Raw genomic sequence first — 16,433 nt, 5'->3', positions numbered from 1 at the left:
GTACACCATGAGCTTGGCCTCAGGTTAGGGAGATCTTCTGCAGGTACTGCAAGGGAAGATTTTTCTGGCCTTCAGAGAAAATACACATCTGCAACCACAGTATGCATGTGGACTGCATATGTTGAAAAAGTCTGGTAACTTTTATAATCTCTTTTCTTTGAAAAGTACTGGAATCACACAGTGGGGTCTTTATGACTAAAAATGCCTCTGAAAATATGTATTTTAGATCTAGTTTTACTGAAATACTAACTGTGCTTTGTGTAGTGACTTTACCGTGATAGTGACCATGTTTAAGAAAAATGTAACAGCTGCAGTCTTGTAAAAACAAAAAACAAGCAGACCCTTATTATTTATTTGTCCTTCAAGGTCATTTCCCATGTGATTTTTCTGCAAAATTATAATCTAAAGCTCATAATGTTATAACCCTGGAATGACTTTTCATGCTTTGTGTATCTTTTTATTTTCATTTCAGTAAGTCTCAGCAGTTTTGTACCACGACAAAACTTTCTAAGTATCGACATGCCTGTGGTGATAGAGACGTTTTGCAAGTATCCTTTGAAGTATGTTTGTTCTTTTAAGGTAAGAAGGGAACTGTTTAGAATTTAGTGACCCAGCGAAATTTCAGTTGGATATCATTCTAGACAGGATGCCGTGAAATATTTCTGTAGACATTTGACATCTTTATCCCATCTCTGCATTGATTATTGTCCCTGTGCCAAGCTAAAAATGAAATCTCTAACTTTCTTGAGCTTAAGAGTGTATTTTTGGTCAGTGCTTTTTTAACTCTTGAGGATGAGCCTTAACAGATGTGACAAGAGAGCCAAAGTAAGCTTGAATTTAAGTCAGGAAAAATTAGATGTTCTTGCTAGCATTGCAATGTCAGGGTTTTATTATTTTTGTGTCATTATACTGAACTAAATAACAGGATATGGTTGGGTTTTTTATTTTTTTTCTTCAAGAGAAAAGAAAATAGCTATTCAAAAAACAGGATAATTTGGTTAACACTTGCTTATTCGTGAACAAGATTATATATACACATACATATAGATTAGTAGACTTGACTGTGGCTAATGTTGGAACCTTTAGCCTTAGAAACTGAAATGTTCATGCGTGGCTATAGAATAATTAAACTATGTAGTTCAGTTTAATAACTAGTCCATAGAACTAGAGTAAAGGTACCACATAAGCTCTCATTTTCTGGGAACACATCAGGGTTCACACTGCCCCAGCTGCTTTCTGACTCATGTCTTCTTGCCTGGCCACTGAGGATGGAGGTAGGTACTGCAGTTAGCAAGCCTTTACCAACAGTAAAAATTATCTACCCATCCCTCGTTCTCACGTGCACACACATGTACAGAAATCCACCCAGATTTCTGGCTGACAGGTAAGTAGGAGAGAGAGGTCAGATTTCTGATTATATTTTAGTCATTTACTAGGGAGTGTTTTGGAAAATACTGCTAATCATGATTTCATACTTGAGTATAGAATACCTTCTTAGTTCAGGCATGGTGTCAGAGCTATAACCTTCCTCCAAAAGCACACAAAGCAAGCAAAGAAGATGGTGGTTTTTCTGTCTCCTGCTTTCACTCAAGTTGTGAAGAGTGCAGGTTTAAGTATCCAAACTTAGCTCTTAAAAAAATAAAAATCTGCAAGGGCAATTCTCTGACCAGGTACGTTATGGTGTAAAACTAATTTTACTCATATAATTTCTGTGGAATGGCAGCTAGAAAATTAACCTTCATATGTCTCTCTCTGCATACTAGAAATAAAATACATGTATCTTTTTTTTTTTTTTTACTTTTTTTTTACATTTTCTCAGATATTCTTATGAACCTTAACTAAATTGAACCAGGTACCTCATCTCACTATCAGGAGCACTGGCAGTTATCAATGCTGTACCCTGCTTTGCTTTGGATGGTCAGTGGATATTAAATTCCTTCCTGGAAGCCACGTTGAGCTCCCTAATTGTAGAAAAACAAAACAGAGAGCTTGTTGGCTTTTTAATTTTGCTTGCTGGAAGTGCACTTTTGGCTGCCAATGTTGCACTGGGACTTTGGATGGTGACAGCACGATAGGACATGGGATATTCTTCCATCAGTTCTCAAAGTACACAGAAATAATGAATCCATTGCCTTTTAAAATTTGTCCAGTACTGAGATTGAAATAATTCCCTTAAAATGACACTGAAAGAACAATCAACTGGTGGTTGCTGTTTTAATTTAAAACTTTACAACACCATGCCTGTGGTCATGGGAAATCTAATAGGAAAAAGTAGGAGCCTTTTTAATCACTCTTTAAGCACTGTATTAATTTTGGAGAAATTGCATTTTAAGATTTCATAGGAAAAATCAGACTTCATTAATTCACATCTTGAAATAAGGGAATTATTTTGCCTCAAATTTTTGTAAAGTGGGAGGAAAAAACAGTTTTATTTTATAATTTTAATAATTAATTAATTAATAATTAAATTTAATTTTATTTTATAATTGTCAGAAGATCTGTGTGGGCTCTGATCATTTCTCAATCAGCATAGTCTTCAGTGACTTGTTTTGGCTTTTCTAGCCTGGTATTCCACCAAACTGGATTCTAAGAAGCCCTAAAGTGTGGTCTCAAAATGGGGAAAAGCTAGGTAAATGCATACCATGTGTTAATGGGGGAGAGCAGCCATATGGGTTAGTGGCTTTCCTTTTCACCTGGCCAAAATGACTGGAGGAACGTCGTCCTCAGGATGTAGATGAGAAGTGCCAATGTCTGCTAAAAATGAAGCATGTGGGAGGATACCAAAGCCCACATTTGTGTTGCTTACACTTTCAGTTGTATATTATCATACGCAGCTGAAGTTTTTTTAAAGGCAATATTTGTCAGCAATAGCTACAAGATAACTGAAATTTAGTTTCTGAGTGCTGAAGTATGTTGTGCATAGTTTTCCTAAGTGATATGTAATGTTTGTGGTGTTTTACTCAGAAAATAATACTGTATTCTACCTGTTCACAGTTGAAAGTGAAACCTATTGTTTTTATGGTGTCTATCCTCCAATGCTATGCATGTAATATGTACAGTAACTCACTGATGATTTTCTGTATTTCAAAGGGTTGTTTTCCTTTGCTAGGATTCATTCTGTTCAAAGATAGCTAACAAAGATATTTAGCTGAAGCTGGTCTTACATATGAACTATTTAGAGGAAGAGTATGATTGTGATTTGAACTATTTAAATATTTGGCTTTGCTTTCTGAGATGAATACAGACCATATCTTTGTTCTTAAATGAACAGTGGAAGAACAGTCAGTATTTTACTGACTGAAGTATGTCTGACATGCTTTGAAGCCCTTTAAGTCTGTAGTATTTTGTACCCAGTAGGATTATATATTGAATGTCTTGTCCTCCTGTGATATATTGCCTAGTTTATATATAACAGGTTCAATCAGAGCCTTGCCTCAATATAGGCTGATATTTGAACAAAAACGTTTTAGTTCGGGAGCCTCAATATTTGAAATAGGAAACTTTAGAAAATACCCTGCAACTTCTGCCTCATACAGTGCTCCCCACAGGAGCTGCTGCAGCTCAGAGTTCCTTTACAGAAACAGCCTTTCTGTCAGGAGCTAAAGTGGAACCTAAGCTCATGGATCCTGGCTTGCAGGGAGTACTGAAACATCCATGACCAGGTAAAATAGATTCTTTTGGCACCTGAGGTGAAAGCCTGGGTAATTTCAAAGTGGGGCTGAGCCCAGTTCCTGGTGCTACTGCACAGATTCATAACTGATGTTTGCATTTGCCCACTGATGTGTACTTTTGCACAGTAGTTTTCACACTTAAGATGGACTCCTTTCTTAAGATGATGCAAGCAGTAATGAGAGACCATGTTTATTTATTTGTTGTTGGCTGGTTTACATCCCTTTCCAGTGCTGCCACAGGCTGGGTGGGCCCTTGAAGTTCACCTCTCTGGGGTGGCTGGCCTGTGCCTCTCCTTTTCAGTCATTTCAACCCAGGCAAACTGGGATGGGTCCTGGTAGGAGAGAGTAAATCCTCCAATCTAGTGTGAGCTCGTCCCTCTGGGGACCATTAAAAGTAACACAAAGTGCAAGAAAGAAAAAACAAACTACACCCTGTAAGTCTAACTTGTCATCACTCCTGGAAACATACAGAGGTTTCAGAGTAGCCGTTCTGATGGGCCACTCTGCCATCCCTCTGTGGACAGGAGGGCAGGAGCAGCCTGGTCCTTGCCCAAGGCCTGGCTCTAAGGCTCTCTTCCAGACTGCTCTCTCGCCTCAGTGGCTGTTTACTGATCTGAGCTCTTCCTTTCAATGGCTCTGTGACACTTTCCTCTGTCTCATCCAATCTACATTCCAAAAAATTAATTTGCACTTGGAAATTTAATGTAATTTAGTAAGGCAGGATATTTACTTTCAAAACATGTCAAGTCTGATATTTATTTATTCATGTTGACTACAATGGCTTGGAACAATCCTTCAGCATAGTGCCTCTCATGGAGATGTAGGCAACAGATTTAGAAGAACCCAAAGCTTCTGAATTGGCATGCACAAATTTCATCTTCTACAATGAGGCTGGCAGGCTGTTCCTGGTTATTTATTGTGCTACCAAAACATGCAGCTTTATCAAATGAAGCTAAAGCCAGTTTACTTTACACAGTCACTGAAGGCCACAGTTTTACCAAGTAGAACTTCAGTCTGTGTCTGACCTCATAAGCAAGAAGAGGGTGGATAAGACATCGGTCATGGCTTTAGCAAAACAGACAAACTAGTGCACTGTGAAGACCCTAGATCTCTTGTATGGAAGAGAGAGTACTAGAAGTGCTTAAAAGTAATTCATGAGTCCATTTCTCCATACGCTAAAATTCTACTGAGTAAGGGTTGATTTAGGTATCTTAGATTAATGTGGACAAAGGTAATAGGTAGGTTGGACCACTCTCTGAAGAAGAAGTTGTTCAGTGGATCCATTTCATTCTCCATAATCCTAACATATGGATTACATTCTGATAAGCATGGGCCATACATACACTTACTGGGAGGATTTTTCCTGGGGTTTTGGTCATTTATTTAGCAAGAGAAAACACAAAAGTACAGGGTAATTTTTGTGTGTTGGATTTTTACTGGAGTATTTGGGATGTGTCTTTTGTTTTTGTAAAAATAGAAAGGAAGTAATTCCTTAAAATTAAATCCTTCTACATTTTAGTCTAATTAGCCCCTCAGAATCTTTAATACAGGGTCCATCAATATAATTATAGGGCGTATTGACTGGACTATAAAACACAGCACTCTTAAAGATTGGATGGCTGCTACTATTTATGTATATACTATGCATTTTAAATCTGTATCAGATGGAAAAAGTAATGTCTAATATTCAGAAATGTTATACTTAGCTTTTGTTTGAAAATTTCCAGAAGAATTCCATAATTATAATCATTGTTCTAACTTGTTTTTTATTAAATTTTTTATATCAGCAAATATTTACATAGCATGTTCTGATAATGCATGATACGACATGGAAATGGCAAACTCCTTAGCATGGGGGATGTTACATGCTCTTTGCTAACTTAGGAAATTAAAACCAGCTTGCTTCTGTACAAGTTAAATGAAAGAGGCTTCACTAGAAAAAGTGTAGACAAACTTGCAGATTAGTCATCCCAAATTATGAGCCACAGTGGAAAATTTGTTAACTCATCCTTTTTATTTAGAAGGAAACAACCAACGATATTGATACTGATTCTTTCAGTGATAATTCTGCATTTGTGGATGTGTGTGTATACATACATTTGTATAACAAATACGTACATAGCCATAGGATGTATTAGTGCTTTTTTAGGGATAACTTAGAGCAGTCCTCCATATTCTGCAATGTAGGCTTTTGTTTTTCCTTCTCTCTGTGAATTCTCTCTATGGTTTTCTCTGGATTTGAAAACAGAAACTTATGTTTTTCCCCCATAAGTAATTCTTAACTTCTTTATTAACAGAAGACAAGTGATGGGGACATAATGTAACCACAGCTGCATGAGTTTTGTTCGGCTGATGTTTAAAATATGGTTCTTACTTTCTGTGAAGCCTCAGCTACAAGCATGGTAAACACAGTTTTTTCAGGGCCACTAAAAGAGATCAGCCTTGGAATGCATCACCCTCTTATTGCTGCTGTTTGTGCTGTTCTGAATAACTGGGATGAACAAGACTGTGTAGACCATACTGAAGAAACAGTTTTCAGGACAGAACTCTCCATGGTAGGCAGGGTGTTTCAGCTTTCTTTTAATAAGGATATATTTTGTTCCATTTAGCACAGTCGCAGCGTTCCCATAGCTTCCCATACATTTTACATGATGTCAAAGGGTGACCTGTAGGAATATTTTTAAAATAAATTATGTATGTCTTACTAATTCAGAGATCAATACAGATCTGGATATCACTAATGACAGATGAAGAAGGCTTATAAAGTTTTGTATAGCCTAGTCTCTATTTATATATAGAGCTAAACTCTAGATATAGTTACTTGTAAAATATGCATTCTGTACACTTGCATTCAGACCAATTTCCACAACCAGTCTTTCCTCAGCTTTGTTCTTGCAATCTTGTGAGTAAGGAACCTTGAATCTTAACACAGGTAAGATCCAATATTGGCAAATATTTTATATCTTCTTTATCCTGAATTTCATGTAACGCTTTCTATTGATTAGTTATTTAATGTGGCTGAGTTACCTGGGGTACACACCCTGCATCAATGCAGCATTTGGGAACATCGCACTGAGGACTGCCAGAAAACAGCAGCTCTGTGACTTCTGGCTTGGGCTCATCCACTCCATCATGCGAAGAGCAGATGGCAGTGTTTAGGGGCAGTGAAGAACTTCAGCTTATGGCAGCTTTATGAAACTTTCACACTGCTGACCCGGTGTGAAAGGACAGGAACAAAGAGCAGGATATGACACTGCAATTCCATTCATTCCATTTACATTGTCATGAAACCTGAAAAGAAGTTGTAATTAACATTTCAGAGCAGGAAGATGTGTTTTCCAGCCCTTCACTGAATCATTCAGTGAGTGGTGATCAAACTTTTTTCTTAACACTTTTCATTCCTTCAATATATATGTGCTGAATAAGTAGCATGGGTAGCTGTAGCTTATTTTTTAAAATGGAGTTGGATATTTCTCACCTCTAGATGTTCATCCTGGGATGGTTTTTGGAGCATCATAGTATAACTGATCTTCATTGATACTTGGTTGAAAGTTTGGAGGCTATTTCCAAGCCATCACTAGAAAAATCTATTTCCAAGTTGTTTGTTGATATTTTAAATTCATCTTTTCCTTACATAACATTGCTTTTAGATTTCATATACTTAGTTGATCTTATCTGAAGCCTGTCAATAGAATATGTATTGTTTAGAAATTCACTGTAGGTTTTTTTTTTCCTCTACATGGCCTTATTTTTCACACTGACTCACAGCTGTGGAATGTTAGATTTTTAGACCCTTTGTTCCCACTATGCATTGTTCATGATCATGGTTTTTTTTAAAAAAGGAAAAAAAAGAAAGCTTCAGTTTGAAAATGTCGGCTAACAAATATATGGAACACTGAATAATGTATTGTAGTTTTGTTTTGCCTTTTTTCTCTATTTAATTAACGAAACAATAAATATTGTTTTCTATGTATGATAAATGTATCCTGCAAATAAATTCATTCTCTGATTGTTGATGTGCTTAAGTCTGTTTGTAAAAATAAGGTAGAGTGACATAATTCCTTATTAGTGGCAATTGCCATATTCTCTCATATATTCTCATTCTCTTCATATGTGATTCATATTCCTTCTGCCGAGATACACCAACAAGATACACCATCCTTTTTCGTGTCTGACCACCTCCTAAAAATAATAATAACTATCACTTTACTTTCCCTTATTTATCAGTTTATCACAGTAATAGTTGAAGTGTTTGATACAGGAGGTCATCGTCAAGGTAAGCAAAACCACTGCTCTGGCCAGTCCTGTGTGAAGAACTTAAAATGTCAGATCTTCACAGGTGAACTTACATCTCACTACCTTTGATTTGTTTGTCCAGGCCAGCCCAGAGCTGGGCACGTTCCCTGGCTGGTTCTGGACAGGTTTCCTTCGGTATGCACGTGGTGTCTGGGCTGCACTAGCCCAGCGTAACCGGGTACCTCAGCTTTGTTTGAGAGGGAGGCGTTGCTGCTCTGTTTCTTGAGCGAGCTCATCTGGAGCCAGCCAGGTTATTTGTTCTGAGAACTAAATTGTCCTTTGTTGCTTATTGGACACGCTGTTACTTTATACAAGCAGAGCTGTTTCAGCAATTGTGGCTTTGTTCCCAGATAAAAGATTACCATGAGAAATGGGCACAAAGCACAGATCGGACACATTGGTAGGATTTCCCAGATAGGTTGCTATGCAGTTTTTGCAATTTTCTGAATTGCATTCTTCTGGCATGAGGAAATGCCTTTTATTTTTCCTCTTACCCATGTTAAAGGTAGAGACAATAGCATATTTTTTTTGCTGAAGCATGTAAGCTTTTAGGAGAGTTCTGAGGTTTTTCAGTTGGTTTTGAAAATGTTATCCTTTACTGTGATTAGGTATGTTCCTCTTGTAGTCTGAAAAAACAATCAATTATATCCTAATGTCATCCTGAGGAATGTTGCTTTCTTCACTAATGTAATTTCAGGGTAAGATTTAAAAAGAAATCCTGTATCTATGAGTCTTATTGCTGGTAACTTTATATAGAAAGCTAAATATAATTCTTCCTCTGATCATACCAGTTTGAACCACCAAGCAGAGGCATTCCTAAACATCTGCAGTAGATTTGTATGCACTGAACTCACTTAAATACTTTTTTAAAAGTATTTTTATGATCTTTTGATGTGACCTAATAAACAAAGTACAATTTAAGGTTTGATTCTAATGTTATGGTGGTAAACTGGGAGAATTCACAACATCTATGAGGACTAAGCACACAGACTAGTGTAGGTAGACTAAAGTTTTCCCCTTTTTTTACCTCAGAGAGATGTGGGTCTGGTGTTTGCTTTCATACTTTTAAGGCTCTGGTGGTGTTGAAATGTAATTGGATATTTTTACCAATTATGTATCATATTCTCTACATTTATGATTAGTTCTACCTCTTTTTAGTTCTTTGCAAGTATATTGGTGGCTGAATACTATGTCACTGCCACTTCTGCCTGTCTTGAAAACACATGGTCATACATCCTTTTTTATTTCCCCCTCAAAGGAATCTTTCAAACTGAAATACTTTTTTCCCTTCTTTTTTTTTTTAATGTCATCCTTTTTATTTGCTATTGCATTACAAAAGTTCCTGTCCTTTTCCCTCTCATGCCTCTTTGAGGACCTCTATTAAGATATTACTAGATTTTTTTTTTTTTAATTTCTCCAAACCGACTGAATTTGATTCAGTTGCCCACGCAGGCATCTGGTGTGATCTGAGATATCCTAAGGTGTTCTTAGGCTAAAAATCTGACTTGAAACAACGTTTTGAAACTCATCCCCCACTTGTCTCCTTTTGTCTCCTGGTGGATAAGTTTTAGGGTTTCTAAGATCTACACATGGGGCTGGCAGATGTGGGTGAGGCCCTACTGGAGATCAAAGACATTCTGGACCAGCTGCTGGATACTTGGAAAGGTACCTGAGGGCATTTTGTATCACACCAGATGCTTACACGTGGGCAACAAATCAAGCCAAACAGCCTCCTTTTCTTCCTTGTGTTTTTTTTACTTTTTGGCTCATGAATTACAGTAGACTTTTTGAGTGAGTATATCTGACATAAAATTCATCTAAGCTTTTCTGTTTATGCAGAATAGTGTGATCCAGACTGTTGTATAAAAGTCAGGCTAGCAGAATACATGCATTGTCCTCCCGCACTGACCTTACGCCTGGAAGCAGCAGAAATTAGTGTTGCTGCCTTACCTACAGCAAGAAAAAGGAAGGTGGATCTTACAAGGAAAATCCCATCAGTCTCAAGCTGTGGAGGCACCAGGCAGAGATAAGGCTGTGTGAGGGGACTGTGATCATCTCAGCCAAGTGCCATAATTGTGCATTTGTCTGGTTTTTAACTTGCAGAAGAAAGGAAATTGTGACACAGTTAAGAACGGGATAAAATTGGGGAAGAGACTGATAGAGAGAGGTGGTTTTTTCATTTACAGAATCATTAATAACTCCACAATAAGCATTTTTACTATTTTTTTTCATTGAAGCATTTATAGAGCTGACCTGCAACTAGAACTAACAAACTTCCATCGCTGGTAGAAACACATTGGTGGTAAGATCAGAGGGGCAATAAAAGCCAGTCCTTCTAGACAGCAGTTCAGGGTGTTCAGACTTCGGAGTTGTGTCCCTCTCCCTGACCGAGGATCAGGACCAATCTGACTTTCAGGTAGTCTGGATGCAAAGTCAGAACTTTTCTCCTTCTGTTTCCACATTCTCCCTTCAGCATGAGTTAACCTTACAGATACAATTATTAAGAAAATAAATTTTTTTAATGTTTTGCCCCTTGGCTTTGTTTTCATTCCTGCAGCTATTTGAATAACTGGCAGATACTTGGCCAAACCACCTGTATCTCTATCATTGCTGCAAAATCAACAAAGACAGATTATGAATGTGCATTATAAACCACAAATTCCTGGGTATTTACCACTGGTTTTACCACCAACAAATTTAATTTTTTTTTTCACTTTGACTGTTTACTGCTCTTTATTAGATGCTTGAATTTATTACCTGGAAATGTTCTGTGAAGCATGTGCAGTGCTCAGCGTGCTGCAGTGCTGAAGGAAGGAAAAAATGGGCAACACAAAAACTTGCATAGTGTGCTTTTTACAACAGAATTCACTGTTTCATTTAGTGAACCAACACAGATAAGATTATTTTGGCATAAATGAAGGATCTGGTTATTTTTCCAGCATTTATATTCAAAGGTATTCCTAAGAAGAGCAGTTCAGTAGTTAACCTAACTGGCCTCTGTGTACCATTGACCTCTGCAATTAAATGTAGCTGAACCAGAAGTTAGACCAGAAGTTAAAATACTACTGTCATTGTTGTGAAAACTTCAGCATACTATCAAATGATAATTTTTCATAAACATGCAGAAACCTATTGTTCACTTGAGAGTTTAACTAGCTGGAACGGCACATTTTTTTAACTTTTTTTTTTCATTTTGATTGAAAATATCAAAAGCCATTCTGAAGAGAACATTTTAGCTTTCACTTACAGGGTTACTTAGAGGGGTTCTCTTTTAGCACATGCAAATGATGGTGTAAAAATAAAACTGTATAATTTAACAAAGTGATACTAAATGTCTAAATCATTCTGTTTTCATCTATATGGTCATGAAAACGAATCTGTCATATTCTGACATAAAATAGCAAAAATAATCCAAAAAATTAATGGTCACACAAGTTTAAAAAAATAATAATTTTTATTATTAATTACAGTAAATTGGGAGTGAAAGCCCCTTAAATGAAGGTCCTCTTCTAGATCAAAAAGGAGTTAAAAGGCAAAATAAACCTCTTGTCTTCTGCCATGGGTTTGTGTATATACAGAGATATGAATTTGATAAGCACTTGATTAACTTCTGCTCGCCTGCACTAGCATCAGTTTAGATAAAAATAATGAGTGTTAGCGGCCTTAGAAGGCTGTGAACCATACAGGTCGTGGCTGCAGTGAAGTGGCACTGTCAGATCCATAAAACACAACTTGCACTGAAGAAAAATGGTCGAGCAGCTCTGTCTGGGGCTGGGCTGTGAGGCCAGCCTGCAGGACGGGAATCCATCCCATTGTGCTTCCCTGTGTGACCTGCAGCACCCTTCAGGGCCAGCCCCAGAAAGGCACCTGCAGTCCTTAGCAGGGACGTGGGCCAGTAGAGCTCACTAAGCTCCACCATTAAGACCTTTCTTGCCCTGAGGTCAAAGGTCCTCCAGAACAAGCTCAGATTTTTACCCAAAATAGCCCCAAGCTCTTTCTGCACGTGCCCAGCCCTGGCAGCAGAAGAGCTCAGGTACAACACCCAGGCTGGGGTCTGGCAATGGCACTCGGTCTCAGTGAGGAATTTTTAAATCCAGCATCCCATTAGTTCTGTCTTTGAAAATGCTGTGTGCAGGGGTGGGAGCAGGATACAGCAGATGGGAAAGAGCCTGGGTACAATCCAGTGTCTGTTTAGTGAACCACTGGCCAGTTTATGTAATACTATAGGTGAGTTCCAGGTCTTGGCCAGGACCTACTTAAAATCAGGACAGAGCCACGAAGTTTCCAGAAATGTTTTAAATGGTATCTTGGTTGTTCGGGTTTTTTTAATCTTTGCTATATCTGCAGATGTATACAAAACATGTAAGAATGAGGTGTTTTCTTGCTGGAGAGGAATGTTAAAGAGATACTGCCAATTTTAAGCTTTAGGGGAAAATGCTTTTATTTTAGAGAATAAAAATGCTTTAATATTTGAAAAGCTGTTCTGCTTTTCTACAGTATTTGCTGAAATACCTTTTCAATGTTTAAGAAAACATTTTAACTTTCTTCCAAGTCTAGGAAGTGTGCAGCTTGGGCCATGGAAACTTATGAACACAGGAGCTTTGAAATGGGCTGTCTCCTCTTCAATTGCTCCAAATGTTTGACTTTGCTGTATCAGCACAAGTTTGGTGCTGATAAAAGCTTGCAGTTGTCTAGCTGTAAGGAAAGCCAGCTGTCTTAAGAACAGCTTAAGTTATTAGTCAGTCAGGCATCTGAAATTAGAAATTTTTGCTTGTGCATCCCAGGCTTTGGAATGCTGTCCTATGAAATCTAACACTGCAGCCAGACAATTAGACCTGATACCAGGAAATTGCAGGTCCAAATTGAATGGAGTCCTTGAAGTAGACCCTGAATATGATATGCATGTGAAAACAGAGCTAAGTTATGCACGAGCAATAAGACTGTTATCAATATGAAAATGTGAAGGACTCCTTTCTTCCATCTTCATTCACCACAGACAGTGTAGCCACCACTGTACACTGACATTAGTGGGAAACATCCTGGCCCTACATGGGGGGGAGTATCAAGTGTTAAAGCAATAGCAGAATAAAGTGGCATGGCCTAATGAACAGTGTCAGAATTGGACCTACTGAAGGAGGAAAACAGTTGCTTCAACTTAGAGAATGAAGGAAGGGGTTTCTCTTGATGTAGTTAATGCATTTTGCAAAGCTCTTTACTTCTGTAGTGCAAGACATAGCCCTGTTCTTCAAGCACATGTTGTAAAAGTTATTTTGTACTGAAGCATAAGGCTGTAGCAATCAAATGGAATTTGGAAGGTTTTTTTGCTTTGGGCTGTAACAAGCTTTCAAGGCTGCCTGTTGATTGAACAGGCTCCTGCTATGAGGAGAGGAATTCAGGGATTGAACCCCACCTAGCTTGAGTCACTTGCTGTAGGCATTTGGAAAGTCACCCCAGCCTCTCTCTAGAGTTAATAAAGACAGATATACCACCACAGATAAGCCATGTGAGGAGCACCAGGCTCTGGGGCTGCTTCTCACCCAATATACTGCAGATCCAGCCTGGGTGAGCAGCCTGGGCACAGCCTGCTCCACAGCCATGTTGCAGAAGGACTACATTAATAGATAGGATTGCTCAGAGCACCTGCACAGAATAATGAGTGTTGGTTTCTACACTGCCTTATTTCCTCTTTCTTTCTTTGGTCCACAACACATTTATAAATAAAAAGCTTGGTGTGAATAAACTGGCTTGTGGCTGATTACAGTACTCAAAAGGTCTTTATTCACACACACCATATTCCTCTAGAGAATGTTTCAGAACATGTTCTAAAAACTGTAACTGTTGGTCTTAATGATTCACAGTTTTAAAACATTTCAGTCTAGTAACACAATATCTCTTCTTATATATGTGGGTGTCATTAAGACCACTGAAACATGATGAATAATTTGTAGTTGCTAGGTATCTGGAACTATCAATCTCTTCTTATTTTTTAAAGTAACAATTACAATAAAAAGAGTTTCAAAAGTAAACAATAGTGCTTAAAAGTACTAATGATGAAGACAGTGATTTAGAAACCAACCTATCTAGAACAGGCTTAGAAATAAGCCAAATGAATGCCTGAAGACAGGCATTCTCAGTTACATGTGTGGCCTCACATCATCCCTGTCCATCTCCCACACCGTACATCTCTGCTGTCGTTGTAAATAATCACTTTTTACCTTCAGAACTGTTCACCAGCCTTTTATCTTTCTGCCAAGACCAAGCCTCAAGGCTGGAAAGCCAATTAGAGATACAACTTCCCTGTCACTGCTGACTGCCACATTCATTCATTGGAGAGGGACTTTTCACAAGGGTGCATAGTGACAGGACAAGGGGAAAAGGGTTTAAGTTGCAAATTTACAATTAATTACATTTAGATTGTGTATTAGGAAGGAATTCTGTGAGGGTGGTGTGGCACGGGAATAGGTTGTCCAGGTTGGGGATGTCTCTGGAAGTGTTCCAGGCCAGAGTGGATGGGGCTTTGAGCAACCTGGTCTAGTGGGAGGTGTCCCTGTCTATGGCAGGGGGGTTGGAATGAGATGATCTTTAAGGTCCCTTCCAATCCAAACCATTCGATGATTCTATGATTACCAGTTTGACACTGAATTCACAACCTGTGTTTTTTCTACCTCCTGCTTTTCCCAGCACCTCTCCCACCTCCTCACTTTGACTTCACCTTCTCACTAACAAATTCAGAACCACATTGCAGAGTTATTAGTATCTGCCTGCCTTTGTTTTGTCAGTAATACATGATTTTTAAATGAAAAAGTGATAATTTCTCAACAAGCCATTCCTATGCAGTCAGGAGGAAGCAAAGGAGGAGCACGGCATCTGTGTTTTACTCATGATTTAGCTGGGGATTTAATTAGCAAATATATTTGTCGGACTTTCTGGTTTTTACATGTCTTCAAAAGAAATGACTGTGGTGATACAATTGACAAGGACTGCTTAGAGAAAGATGACTCCCAATGTAATTATGTTCAGTTTGCCAGCTGTGGCAACTATTTGAAAGACTGCACTTCTGGCCAGAGATTATTAGCTTATATATACCAGGTTACATACTTTCATACAATCTATTGCTTAATGCTTTATCTCCCTTGAGGGCATTAGATATATTAGGGAAAAACCTGGATTCACATTGAAGGATGATTTGCTTTAGGAAGAAAGACATTTTTACAGTGAATAAGCATTACATGCATCACGTAAAGATGCAGGTAAGATTTTGGAAAGTGACTACTGAATCTGGGTACATTTTTAGAATTCTCAATCTAAAGGATTTATTTTACCAATGCAAGAGAACAGAAAATGAAGTATTTTTAAAAGAGCCAACCAGAACCATTGCTTGCCACGCACTTACATTTGCATTTGTATCTGTGACTGATTTGCTTCCCACTGAAATAAAAAATAAAATGGTGGGAAAAACTGAAGACAGGTGCTAGTAAGGGCACTAACCATATTATCACATGCAATCACACTAGTTTCCTGGACAGCTGAAATAATAGCAGCCTGGTTTAGTGCCTTGGACTGGTTTCTACTGGGCGACTGCACTTCACAGTAAAGCCTGCAATATATCTGTCATCAAAATCAGCAGCACCTTAAATGTGATGCTGAGTAACTACAGCAAGTGCTGAGAAAATCTCCACATCTGCCCAGGCTTGGGTTTGCTTCCTGGAGAAGCAGAAAGATGATGGTTTGAGTTACAGAATATTTCCACCATTAATAAACTGAACTCAGTTTTACAAGATCTGAATTAAACTTTCAGCTCAGCCTGTGTAAAACAGGAGCAATAATGTTTTGGTGATTTGCTGATCCCTTTTGTTTTCAGTATTTGGATCATAAATTCTCTGTGTAGAAACTCCCTTTTCTGAGTGCAGTGATGTGAGGATATAACTCTCTTTGGAGAGAGGGGCTCCAAGTACTGATAAAAAGATGGTTTGAAAGTAGTGTGCACTGGAAAAACTGGTTTTTAGAAAAAAGATACTAGGTTTTAAACATGATCCCTGTCACAAAGTCCAAACCCCAACAGCAGGATGCATTTTGCAAATTAAGTCAGTCAGGAAGTCAGCAACAGTGAAAGCAGAACAAGAAAAGGCAGTTGTAGACAGCAGAGAAATCAGAAACTGATGGAACTAACATCATACAAAGGACTCAGCAGGAGGGGATGCAAATGACCAGTATCAAACAGAATCAAGTATGATTGAGAAGAAGAAAGGAAGAAGCTCTGAGAACAAACAGTGCTGCATTCAGTGGGCAAAAGTGCAGTTTGAGTGGGAAGGTGGAGAAAGCTCTGCTGATTTCTAAATAACAGATAAAGATGCTAAGATAAATGAAAGATAATAAGGTAAATCAAATATCAAAGAGCTATAGACAGAAGCAGGTCTGGAGTAGTATGCAGCAAAAGAAAAACCAAGTTAACGGAGGAAATAATTG

At 38.2% G+C, this 16,433-nt stretch overlaps 1 protein-coding gene across 5 annotated transcripts in view; it reads left to right on the top strand.

The window, feature by feature from the left end:
• The window catches only part of MBTPS2 (membrane bound transcription factor peptidase, site 2), a 41,239-nt gene extending 33,554 nt beyond the window's left edge, over nt 1–7,685 (top strand). For 4 of the 5 annotated variants that reach the window (XM_042036325.1, XM_042036354.1, XM_042036343.1 and 1 more), the window contains 2 exons: nt 473–548; nt 1,853–7,685. In XM_042036325.1, coding sequence (XP_041892259.1) covers nt 473–548; nt 1,853–2,075 — 299 coding nt within the window. In that variant the 3' untranslated portion in view covers nt 2,076–7,685. The remainder of the gene's footprint in view (nt 1–472; nt 549–1,852) is intronic. The other variant, XR_006017401.1, reaches the window with a different exon arrangement.
• Nucleotides 7,686–16,433: the final 8,748 nt, after the last annotated feature.

The sequence above is a fragment of the Corvus kubaryi genome, unplaced genomic scaffold, assembly GCF_017639235.1.
Source record: "Corvus kubaryi isolate FWS band 111438036 unplaced genomic scaffold, C.kubaryi_AGA036_p1.0 133, whole genome shotgun sequence".
NCBI lineage: Eukaryota > Metazoa > Chordata > Aves > Passeriformes > Corvidae > Corvus > Corvus kubaryi.
The sequence above is the reverse complement of the archived record's forward strand: the minus strand, read 5'-3'. Positions and strand labels throughout refer to the sequence as shown.